A 13,442-nucleotide genomic window follows, 5' to 3' on the forward strand; every position below is an offset into this window, starting at 1 on the left:
ACTAGCAATGATTTAGAAGGCTATGGAACAGAAAAGGATTATACCAAGATATCTTACAGTTTGTATCAAAGAAACCGTTTTGCTGGAAGGCAGTGCTACAGCAAAGCTCCGTACTACGCTTCTGCTTCTTTGGTCCACACAGCAAGCTCAAGGATTCCTTCTTTAGTAGTGTTTGCCCTGCAGAACTGTTTTTTTACGGAGAACGGGAATTTGTTTCAAGGAGATCCAAACATGCCTCTTCTAGAGGACAAACTGGTATGTTTTGGGAGCTTACAATTTCACTTTTGTAAGCAAAGTCAGAGGAGTTTATGGAATTCTAACCTCCAGATTTCATGGAGCCGTTTGAAAATCCCAGAGAAAAGTATCAATACAACAAGTTCTAAGACTGAGATTCAGGGGATAGTTTTACAATTGCCAGTTCAAAATTATTTTACTGGTTCTTCCATTTTCTTTATTTATCTCTTTCAAAAAAATGCTTCACATTTATTTTCACTTGTATTCTTAGAAAAACAAATACTTATTAACATTGAAGCAACACATTTTTAATAACAGTTTCATAAGAAACAGTTCCCACATCTCACATGCACTTATACTTGTAGTATTGAACCACAAAAATGTGTAAGATTTCAAATAAACTCTGTATGCATGTGAAAGAAGCTGCTGCCCCTGCACTGGAAAGTACAATCTGAACACTTAAAATATTTCACATTAAGTTAAATAAAAATATTATATTTTTCTAAGTTTTCTTTTCCATAGTTTAAATATTTGTATTAGAATGTATATATTTCATTGATGAATGTAATCCTGGAGGGAGCACTTTACTAAATCAAGCAGCTCTTGAAATCTCTGAATCTCTTGGGCTTTCCAGGCTTTGCAACAACATTCTTCCTTGATCACACAGATTTGATGTGTTAATCAAGATGGACACTGCTCTACAACCCGCTACTTAATCATGCACAACATATGTCCTTCAGTTTCCCAAATTTGCTTTAGGTATTCTTTCTGTGAAATATTTATCCTTTAAAAGACTTTATCAGCCCGGGTTATAAATCTTAAATTTGCAGGGAGTTTTTTCTCCAGAAAAATGCGATATTCCTGATAATGGCTTTAGTAGCATCTTAAAGGTCTTTTCCAACAAAATGATTCTGTAATTTTTTTTAAGGATGTGGAATGAGGCTATTGCGATGATGTTACAAGGTTGATTTTTTGGATTAAGCGGCTTATAAAACAACTTGTACTAAAGTTGTTAAAATTGTAACTACTCTCTGAAACATAACAGAAAATTTACATTCCAGCATATTAAGGAACTGAGAGGTCTGGCAGCAGCATTGGCAACAAGGGATTTTAGGTTCCGTCAAATTCACCAGCACAACTAATGCAATTCGTCATTTGTGCCTAAGCGTGGAAAAGCCCTTGCTGGCTGAATTCAAGGTTCGTAACCTTATAATAAGCAGAATTACCTCAAAAAACCACAAACCCCCTCTTTGTCATCCTTGAAATTCTGCAGCCATTGCAGGTCATCCCAGAAATATCCTCTTCCAGCAGCTGACACTTGTTTCATGAATCCAGAAATGGAGCTGCACCAACAAAGCTGATCCAAGAAAACTTCTTCCAGAAGCAGCTGGTCATTGTCGTTCTTGTCCTTTGGTGCAGCTGTACACAGACTAACTTGTGCCTCTGCCAAAACTGTAGCAAAGCTTCTCAATGCTATCAAGGTTGGTGTAGAAAAACTGAAGCTGTCCGGCATCAAAATGTCAAATACATATTGAAAAGACTCTCCACCTTTGGCAGTTTTTGAAAAATGCACCTCCCAGAGACAGGTTTGCATCCACACTAACATGTACTTGGGTTCCCAGGGGCACCTGCCAGAACCCTGCAGATGCATTCAGTGTATACATATATATTAAAAAAAATAAAAAAATACTGGCATTAGCTTTCTCTCCAATCATTTTTTTCTATGCTGGTTGACCATAATGTTTTCACTTTATATACTTATTTAGTTCTTCTGGGCTTCTTTCAGTTCTGCACTCTCCTGACAGTTTCCTTCTCTTGGATGAGGTCCTTAAACTCTCCAGTTGTTTTGTTCTTTTGCCCCTGCTATGAGTATATGAACTCTTGGTGAGACTAATATTTTTAACATCTTTGACTTGGTACAAGATATTCCTCTCCCTCCTATCTCCCACCAGTCTTACGCATTGTTTCCAATTATTTACTCTTTACCTCAGGTATTTTTTTCAGAAACTTAATATCACTACTGTAAATCTATTCACTACTTCTGCCTGTTGCTATTCTTGTAATGCTTCTTTTCTGACATCAAGGTGGGTCATAATATTTCCATTTCCTGTCACGTTGAATGCCTGTTCAATTCAACTCCAGTATTGCCTATTTTACCGATTCCTCAGAGCTATCTATACTACACAGAGTTTGCTGAGATCTGCAAACAGCAACAAAACAAGGTAGTTCATTTTGCGCCTCTTTCTGAATTTTAGGGCACAGTCTTGTTTTGACATGTATAACACAGCATGTGATTCCAGGTGCTGTTCATACGTAGTTTTATGTTTTGCATGGAGTTGTCCCTTTTGCAGAACTTAGCGTTTGTCTTTGCTGAAGTTCAGGAGGTTCTCGTCAGTCTGTTTCTGACAGGCTGTGATGCCAGTTAGTAGCAGTCCTGCCCTCCAGTGTATATACCACTCCCCCAATTTGGTGTCATCCAGAAATTTGATGAAGATGCATTTCATGCCATTTTACAGGTTGTTAATGAAAACATTAGGTGGCGTTTGCCACAGTATCAACCCCTGAAAATATGACAACTGCCTGCCTGCTAAATGTGGAACCATTGACCATTGTCTTTTGAGTCTGACGGTGCAATCAGTTTTCCACTCTTTCATCTAGACCATATCTCCTCAGCTTGCCTACAAAGATACCAAAGGAGCATGTGTCAAAAGCCCTGTTGGATCCAAGGTAAATGAGACCATGCGGTGCTTTCCTCAGCTACAGAGCTCATTACTTCATCACAGAGGTTGATCCATTTGCTTGTGGTCAGCCTGTGCTTTATGTTCTCAATCACTTTCTTGTTCTTCATGTTTCTTGAAATGCCCTCTATGAGGACTTGCTCCCTACAGCCCAGCCTGTAGATCCCCTATGCCTATTCCTTGCTTTCTTTGAGGTTTTGCCCAAGGTTTTATTTTTGTTTCGCTGGAAAATCAGTTATAATTGACAAGGCACCTACCTACTAAGTCTCCCAAGGGGAACATTTCAGGGTTTAGAAGTTCTCTTTTCTAAGATGATGTCAGTGAGGGGTTTTAGCATAAATAAAAAATTATTTTGCCATCACATGATAATCAGTGGAAAATTTTCAGTGAGCCCTACTTCCAGGTTACATTTCATCAGCCATTTTTTGTTCAATTTCTCCATACTGAACTGGACCTTGAATCTTTTGGTAATTGATTTGAACTGAGCGTTGACTCTTTGCGTTTCAGAAGATACATGTAAAATTCCCCTTCTATCCAAGCAATATTTTTCTAAAGTGAAGAACTGACTTTTCAGTCAATCACTTTACATACCCATAGATATATGATATTTTTTTAAAAAATGTCTTAATTCCTGTTAAGTTGTAAAAATTTTACAGATTGTGCACTGACGATGTGTTGCATTTTTATTAAAAGTATGTGAAATTAGAAAATTGCATGAAAATTAGAGAACAACAGTAAAATTAAATTAAGCAAGGTGAATATATTCCTACATGTTTGAAAGTCTGTGACTGTGCTTATAATTTATAAAAAGATGCTCTTGTGCACCGAATGAATGCTCGAATGCATAGGAATGTGTGCTGTGTGCTTGTGAACTGATTCGCTAATAGATAACTGGACTATACTGGAATATTGCATCCCTTTTAATAGTCCTTCTAATATTTTAAACATTTTTCCATTGTTTCTGAACTCATTTAAGCAGGCTGTATGTAAAGTGGTTTGCAAAGTATCCTGTATTTATGATTTGCAACCACTGCATAAGTGCATTGGTCTATCAGGGCTTTAGGAGTACACTGAAGTTTGTAGATGTATTATGAATCAATCGCCCCTTTCTAACTGAGTAGTTAATGGATATTGATCACTGTTTTCTCATGAATTGCAATGTATTCTATCATTTGAATGTTGTTTGTCAAATACTTTTTACAAATTACTGTGCAGGACCTTGTATCACAGCTGGTGTAGTTTAAGGTTTGGACAGAGTCACTGTGAATGAAGCCCTGCTGTGAAATAAAAGTCAAAAGGCATCTTGGCATCCCAACCATTTCCTTGGGAGAAGATTACAGCCTGAGTATGTTGAACTTTATTGCCATGGGCCTCATGACAGTATTCAGAAACATGCATGGCATTTCTGTTAAAGAAACTCAGATGTGCTTAGACGCAAGGGATGGCATTCTTGTGTTTATCTGTATCTTGCAAAAAAAGTTAAATGTTCTTACGTTTTTGGGGTACACTAAAAATACAGTGAAGAATGTGCACTTTATGCACATAAAAATTGAGGTTCCTGATTTCCTAAACATAATTTGCTATGAGAAGGAGGAAATGACTAATCTCAACCCTAGATGGAAATGTGTTTATTGAGAAAGGAGGAGGGGGACGGGACTCGACAGCTCTTCTTTGAGTAAAATGTTGTTTCTTGTTTTGGCTTGCTGTGAGATCAAAGGTACTATGGAGCTGCATAGAGAAAATATGCTTCACTTATTAACTTGTGAATGTGTCGAGTAAAGCAAAAGGAAACTTAAAAATCAATAAATGTTATGTGCTTGTGTAATTCCATCTAAATTTCATCAATTGAATTCTGTCCCTTATACCGCTATGTTTCAAGGACAGACAAACCTATGAGAATTCAAGGCCAGGTAAAGACAAATAGGAAGCTCTTCAGAAAGAAAAATTCTTCTAAAATGGAGTTGGATCTCCTGATACATGGAATGGTAGACATACAGCATCTTGCATCCTATTGCTGACATGCTAGGTTCCTTAATTAACTGGTTGTTATGAAGGCTCCTAGTCAGGCAGAAAGACCAGAAAGTGAAAACAAATTGGTGAGGAGTCTTCTGGGCTGGGTGCAGTTCCTCTGTCTTTTACGTTTGCGCTTGTATGAATGTAATGGCCATAGAGGATGAAGAAACTGTTAAGTCTGGCTTAATTCAGAGCACAGGTCAGGTCTGCCTGGTGTGGACTTTGTGTTGAATTACTGCTGTCAGATAGTAACCAGGTAGCGATCTGAGAAGTTGCTCCTCAAAAGCCCAAAGTGTGATTCTGGTCAATGTTAGAGCTGGAAACAGTCAACAATAAGAGTGTATGTTTTTAATTTTATTTACTGAGAATCACTGCAACAGTGTTTACATAGAACAAAAGTTAAATTAAAAGCTTGTGTTAATGAGTAACACATAAAATGTGCTAGGGTCGTTTCTGAAGGAAGAGGGGTTTCGTGAGTTAATAATTTTGAAAGACTGTTCTTATGAAAATGAGAAGTTTTTAAAGTAATGAGAATTACATAAGGCAGTATGTTCCAAGTTTTGAGTGTGTTCTTGTAGTTCTGCTGATAAATAAGTCCACAGGTAGTCAGCTATATGGGCCTCCTAGGTATGTCTGTCTTCCATCCTGTTTCTCAACTCCTAGAAGAGGTGCATTTAACAAAATTGTAGCTGTCTCAAATAAGGTTTGATTTCACCTTTGGTTACAAGAAAAAAAAGAAAACTTTGATCCCATTATAAAACAGAGCAGCGGCTAGCAGTGATGTTAACTTCACTAGGCAAAACAGTATATAAATGTTAGAAAGAAGGTAACTGTACATTAATTTTCACTGAAAAAAACAATTTTGCTTATGATTTCAATAAGAAGATTCCAAACTTTTTTTTTAAGTTAATTATATGCTGTTAGTAATAAGCAATGTAAGTAACTAGTGTCGTATTAGCGTTTATTCCAGCAAAATATGTCATTTTGACTATTGCTCCAGATGATGGCTTTATCTGTGGAGTTAAAACTTGTATTTTAATACTTTTAAAAGTCACATTGGAAATTCCAAATAGGACTATGTTGTTTTCACCTTTCTTTCAAGGCATCGTATAATTATATTGGAAATAATCAGTACATTGTGAAACTGTCTGTTTATTTACTTGGATTTTTAACTCTGCTGAGCTTGAATAGCAAGGACATTGGTCATAACATCAATTAACATGGAATAGGTTTTCTTTGATAAAAACTCTGACTCTAAATGACTCTAAAGATTCTCGCATTTTTTTCTTGATTCTTCATGAGCTTAGTCCTACATGGTGGTGAATGCTCTCGGTCTTCATGAAAATTTTCAGCATTCAATACTCAAGAGGGACAAGGCAGTGTTGAGGGTTCCTTTAGCAGTATTTTTAATAGAGCATGCATGCATCGTACTGCACTGCCAAAAAAGCATGGATGCAGAGCTGCCATGTTTAGCTTTTTGGTTTGAATGCATTTGCTGCAGGTTACATTAATTGCATGCAATAGGCCTGCGGGTAATTCCATGTAATTCCATTTATTTATAGTGCTGCTGAATGTAAAGCAAAATTGGGTCACAAGTTTTCAGCATACTCGGATTTCTGTAGATTGTTAAAAATATGGTGTTGGTCTGTAAAGCTTACTGCCCAAAGCAGAATGTGGTTTAACACAGGATACATACTGTACCAGCTAGCAATTAAGGAGAAAGACTATCAAGATGGATTTAAAAATAAAATTGCACTCTAAATGTTATCAGATGTTTAATATATATCTCCTAGATTTTCTGTCATGTGACTAAGAGAAAGTAGAAATCCCTAAGTATCAGTACTGCAGCCTGCTCAGGAAGGTATGTAAGCATATGCTTCACTGTCACTGTGCTTCACCGACTTTGCCTTGCTCTTGTAGTCAGTGGGACATCAAAGGGTGCTTGCAGGCATTGCTGAATCTGGGCCTGCACCTTCACCTTTACCTGGGGTGACTTTTATTAGCTGTTCATCACTAGTATCAGATTGGTGGAGGGCATCTCAACTTAATGATCAAGTACAATACCTTGTTTTCTAAAGGAAAGTTCAGGTCAGTACTTGTTCTGAAGTCAAGAATGAGCAGAAGAGTTGCCTCTCCTCTCCAGTAGAAGAAGCCTAAGCCACCTACCAGATTCCAAAAACTGTCAGTGCCTCACCAGCTACTAACAGTACCATGTGTCCATCCAAGTGGTCTGTAACTTCCTAGCTGTCAGTTCTGCAATGTAATGACAGCATCTAACCACTGAAGTTTTGCTGCATATTAAACCAAGCAGAACATAAAAGTAAATCACATTTATTATCAAAGTAAGTAATGTAAGGAAAAATATTCTCATTTTATTATTCACTTGTCAATTCAGAAAAATGATTTTAAATATTAAATTATTATTTTAAATATTAAATTATTATTTTGAATATTAAATTATTTAAATATTCAATCATTAACTATTTTAAATATTAAATATTTTCAATATTAAATATAATTTAATTAGCAAAACTATTTTAAATGTACATGAATTCCTGTAACACTTCCAATCTGCTACAGAGTTCAGCAGCTATCTGCATATAAGATCAGTATGGCCAGAATAACGTGCCAGGTCTTTACTCAGGCATGGATTCAAAGTAGTAGGCTGCACATGGCATGGTGGAAGTCCATATTTCACTGTCATAAGATGATGTTTTTAGGAAATTAATTTGCTGAGAATAATTTTTGTTCCCCAGGTGTGTTTCGGCTTCATTTTGCGCAAATTAGCTTTGATTATTTTATGGTACTTGATTTGTCTACTTATGTAGCAGAAGTAAGAGATATTTTTCACAATTGGTAGAGACATTATTATTTATAAGGCAGCTGGATTGCTTTGTTTTAGGAGTCTAAATTAATTGCATGCAATACATATGTGATATTTCCAGTACTTTGGTTTGCCTGTAAAACTGAGAAACTAAGATTTCAGTGCAACATCTCTGTTAACTATGGCATTCTGTCTTGCAGCTGCAAAGCAGATAAACAGTTAATTAATTTCACTATTCTTAAAACAGCACTATTATACTTTATTCCTAACTGAGATCATTTTACATTTCTTGCCATATGCTGGCAAAGGAAAAAAAAATATATGTAGATAATACTTCCATAGCACAAGTCCAGGGGGTACTGCTGACATAGAATATGTGGAGAATTTCATACTTGCAAGAAAGAATGGAAAAATAATCTACTGTGTTGTTTATGTGGTGATGATATATATCTTTGAGACATATGTTAGCTCTTGGAATATTGAATGCTCTCTAGGTGAAGATACGTTGTTCAGTTTTTATAAAGATATTTTTATGTATATTTTGGATAAAAGCCAAAGCTCGTACAAATAATTTGAGCTAAGGGATTAAGTAGATAACTTGAAACAATGAGGATGGATCAGTTTATACCTGGTTATATATAAGCATGTACAGAAATAAGATACATATTTCCTTGAAAACGGTGAAGCATTCCTACAGTTGTAAAGTCTCATTTTAAATGAGAAGCTTTCTGATTAAGTGAAAAAATACTAACAATATTTATCATATCTTTCTATTAAGCTACAAATCATTGTGCTAAATTCCAAATGAGGGTTAAGGATATGGATAAAAATAGGATATAATGCAGAAATTGAAAATGAAAAGCAGCTGGGGCTATGTCTTTTAGTCTTACTGTTCTGACATCTTACAAACTAATTCGGGTTTTTTATATATGTGTCACAATACTATAGGCATCATTGAAACATATGTTGAGTTTCTCAGTGTCCACTTTTCTTACTGTTTTCCTCTACCAGATTGGAATGTGTTACGAAGTGTGAGCAATTGCACACCTTTTGTGTTCCACGCAAAGTTAGCATACATGCAGTCATGCAGAGTTAGACATGTTAAAACCTTCAGTAACTGTGGAAAAATCAAGCTTCACATCTATGAACTTATTGTACACCTTTTCAGAATAAATATGTAAGTGGTTTTCTAAATGCTACTGTATTTAGCTGTGTGTGGACATTGGTATTCTGTTTAGGTGAGCTTGATTAAAGTATTATAAGATTAAGTATTTGTTATTGGAAAATCACAAAGGATGAAATGGACTTTTAAAGCAATGAGAAGCAAAATAGTCTTGTGATAAGTTTTTTGGTTTGCTGTTTTAAACCTGCAGCCCATAATCATTCAGCAGCCATTTAAGAAAGAAGGGTGAGATGAATACAAATAACATCCTAATGATCCTTAACGTGATTGTTCCTGTAATGCAGGTTTTATATTTCTGCTATCACAGTTGGCTGGTGCCAGGTTTTTGCTAGTTGCTGTGTTAGGGAGAGAACTCTGATATGAGATGAAGGCATAAATGAAAATTCTGGCAGAGGAAGACTTGAGATACTTCAATTTTGGTATTTTGTCAGATGTTATAGATAGTTAACAGGAGTGTGGTTTGAGTTGGAGGGTGCCCATTGTAAGAATGAATGTTAAAAGTAGTGAAATGAATTGTACAAATGGAAATGTTTTGCCATTCATCATCCAGGGGCACAATGGTGGTACATTTGTCTAGAAGAACTATGTGCGTTATTGTGTTCTTCAGTGTTGGCAGAAGAGCTAATGAAAAAAATCTAGGGACTTAAAAATAAGGATCTTTTTAACTCTTGTTGAGTATTTTTTATTCTACATTTTTTTAAAAAAAGTCTTAAAAATTCAAGTAGTTTGTTTTTTAAATATTAAGTTGCATTCCTATTCTGGTTTCTTTTAAAAGACTTCCGCAATAAAATCACTATTTCATCAGTGCAATTACTAGTTGATTTACTTTGGCATACCCTTTTCAGCCTAGAGAGACACAAATGACACACTTGACTGTTGAATGAGGCATTCCAAGACCATGAAGAGAATGCGTTTTCATCTTCTTTTAAAGTTAACCTTGTGCCAAACTTTTGTAGAGGCAGTGGAGGTGATTATTTCATATTAAATAAATGTCTATTTCTTTGTGTAAACTTTTTGAGAGTGCATTCTTTGGCCATCAAATCACTTCCATTTTAGTCAGATTTGCTGTTGACCCCAATGGAAGTAAACTACATTTTTATTGTTTCCTAAACGAGGAATTTATTGTTTCCTAAACGAGGAATACTTTCCTTTTTATATGTAAACTACTTTGGTGAAATTGTATTTTGGACATGGGAGTGAGAAAGCTGCTAATAAATTCCTTAAATGGGAAGAATCATAGCAATACCTCTCTAGCAGAAATCGAGAGAAGATATGTATATATACACACACATGCATACACATAAATATAAGTTATTCTTACATGATATCAAGTGATTAAAAATTACAGTGTGTATAGGAAGGCTATCAGAGGGACTCCATAAGGCAGAAATGAAATTATATAGCATTACATTGAAAATTATTTTGCTTATTTTCTTGTTTTTCTTGAAGGATTGTTCATCTTCAGAAGAATATAGCATTGCTGCAGCCTTGCTACCCCTGACGACTGCTTTTTATAGGGTAAGTCTTTATTGAAAACCACTTCTATTTTGTATTTTTTTTACATTACCTACATTGTTAAAATGAAGGAAATTATGACAGGTCGGAAGGTTCACTCTAAAATTGATTGATGTCAGTGGAAGTCTTTTAATATGGCCATTGCTGCATAATTACACTTATTGATCTTGGGTTATGATGATTATGATAAATTTACCCAGAACTAAATTCAGGCTTATGTGATGGGTTAGAGAATTGTCGTTGAACTATTACTAGTCACTAAAACAATTGAAAAGAGTAATTTCTGATTTTATTGTGTAAAAACTGTTTATTGAAGTACTACTTTGTTTAATTTGGAATGTTAAGCGTTGGCCAAAAAGTACATGTAAAGTTTTCAGTCTGTGTAGTTGTTAAATTTGGAGAATGTTATGAATGGCTTGTTTTAACTGTATATTTGTTTTCAGGTTTTTGTGTTGTTTTTTTTTTCTTTTTTTGTGTAGTGTTTGATAATGATAAAATATAGTATGATAGTAAATATGAAAATGTAAATAATGCAACTTCTGCAAGTAATTCTTTCAAAAGCAGAACTTTTATAGTATGGCTGTAGCAGTGTCCCAATATGGTAGCATTTTCAGCAGTTCTGGTTAGCTTAAGTGCCACTTCTTAGGATGTACATATCTGAGGAGATAAGTTCAGAATATGGACTTGCTTGCAATATTAAATAATCTTCGTTTAACGTGAATATTGTTATACAACCCAGTTTGGGAAATATGTGTTTAATCATTGGTGATTGATACGTCATGATACTGCAAAATAGTAGTTACTGTGACAGTCTAGCTAGACATAAACAACGTGATAGAAATTAAGAAAAGTATAACCTTCCATCCGTCAGACGGTGTATGAGGCATTTATGAGTCGCCATAAATAAAATGCCAAGAGATTCCTATTTAGCTGAATAGAAACTAAGATTTTTGCAACAGTAAGTTGAGAAATTAATCAGTGCTTTTCAATTTAAATTACACATTCTAATTGAACAATTTCGGGTTGTTTTAAACTAGAAACAGATTCTGTGATGTGGTTTTTAGAATAAAAAATGTGGAACTTCACCAGTCTTAGAACACAAACATCTGCTGAAGATGAGAGCAATTTTGACAAAGTCCTGTGCATAGGAAGTTTCTTGAAATCTCCTGTATAAGCCAGTATTTACTACATACATAGAGCACAAAGTGGTAGATTTTCTTTCTTCTAATCGTTTGAACTGTGAAAAAGTTTTGTTTAAATGGGTTTCATTTCAGAGCTGTACATAATACACCAAGACTGCTTTCTGGAAAGAGTCTAGAGTATTTTCATTCTCTTTTATAGGCTAGCCTGGTGAGACATTAAATTTTTCAATCCCAGCAAATAAACTTTCTCCCATCTTTAATTACAAGCTCATCTTTTTCTATTCCCTTTCTTTTCAGTCCTTGAGTAGCAGAATCATGAGTTGCTTGAGACTGATTGCTGCCACTAATACTCAATTTGAAGAAAGAGCTAATGTGCTATAGAGATTTTCCATTTCCCTGTTTTATTCTTGCTACTGCATTAATCCTATATTATGAAGATAGATTGACTTTACTTTTGTTTTATTTTATGATTTTTAGTTCCTCTAATAAAAGTGGCCAAGAGAATTCACATAGCTCTTTACCTTGAGAGGTACAGAGAGTATTTTGGGGAGTTGTAGCAGTTAGGTTAGATTCTTCATTTGGTAAATTTGATCAAGCAGGGGAAAAAATAAGTAAAAAAATCAAAACAAAACAAACAAACAAAATAACCCCAAAAAAAACAAAACCAACTTTTTTTTTTTTTGGCATGGAGTATCATGAGTGTTGAAATAAGCTTAAATAAGTTTTAATTTCACAATCAAGAAGAGCAAAAAGCTGGAATGAATATAGAATACCTTTAAATAATTTCTTTAAAACACTTGTATTTTTGGTAGGAAGAACGGGATCTCACACCATTTCTCTTACAAGAAGTTCCTTGAAATTTTTTGTGTAATAACCTAGTCCCATACTTAAACTATTTAACTCTAAAGCTACATACTCAGGAAACTGTGAGTCCCCGGATGCGAGAAGTATGATAATTTTTTTTTAACGTTCCAGACCTGAATTAAAAATTACAGTAACCTGACTGTTAACTTGCAAAAGCCAGCTGTTAATGCATAATAGAAAAAGAATTTTGTTTTTCCCGGATCTAATCCTCAGGTTCAGCGATGGTCCCCTTTGGTATGTCCCATTAGATACAATTCTTTGGCAAAAGTACTTATTTTGGTAGAAAACTATTCATACTAAATACAAACTGATGTGTTGTTCAGAACACAAGATGAGTAGACAAACTTTGCAGTGATTAGTTAAAAATAAGATTAACAGTTTAAGGATCTGTCTGCAGCATGAATAAAAAAGAAACTTTTTGCAGCATTTTTCCGTTTCTCTAGAGGTTTTCAAAATTGTAGCCTAGACTAGAGTGAGTATGTTCTACCTAGCATGAACCTGTGTAGGAACAGTGTTCTGTACCGGTATTCTTAAATTAAGAAAAATGGGTGTCATTTTTCTATCACTTCAAAATCTCTCTAAGCCTTTGGAGGGATTCCTGCTCTAGAGTTACATGAAACTAATGTTCCTCTTCCCCTGTTTTGGGGAGAAATAATACCAAATCCTGCTGCTTTACTTTTCTCCCTTGGGCTTCTTGCTTTCTAATGTATTAACAGTTTATAAGTTCTCTTTTCACTGGGTTTCCCTGTACTGAAATCTTAGCTAGAATGATGAAAGTTTTGTTGCTTAACACAGCATATTGCAGTTCTGTCTCTGATAAGTCCAGAGGAATGTACAAACTAAAATTAAGGTCATTTGGGGGATTAGTTGTTTTTTATTAAAATACCTTCAGGAAAACTGGTATGTTTGCACTGTCAAACTATGTCATG

General features: G+C 35.0%; 1 protein-coding gene across 1 annotated transcript in view; it reads left to right on the forward strand.

Moving 5' to 3' along the window:
• The window catches only part of SBF2 (SET binding factor 2), a 284,828-nt gene that overhangs the window by 196,257 nt on the left and 75,129 nt on the right, over positions 1 to 13,442 (forward strand). Inside the window, exon 18 of the mRNA XM_009635401.2 lies at positions 10,442 to 10,510. Coding sequence (XP_009633696.2) covers positions 10,442 to 10,510 — 69 coding nt within the window. The remainder of the gene's footprint in view (positions 1 to 10,441; positions 10,511 to 13,442) is intronic.

This window comes from Egretta garzetta, unplaced genomic scaffold (assembly GCF_000687185.1).
Source record: "Egretta garzetta isolate BGI_Z169 unplaced genomic scaffold, ASM68718v1 scaffold133, whole genome shotgun sequence".
NCBI classification, from domain to species: Eukaryota; Metazoa; Chordata; class Aves; order Pelecaniformes; family Ardeidae; genus Egretta; species Egretta garzetta.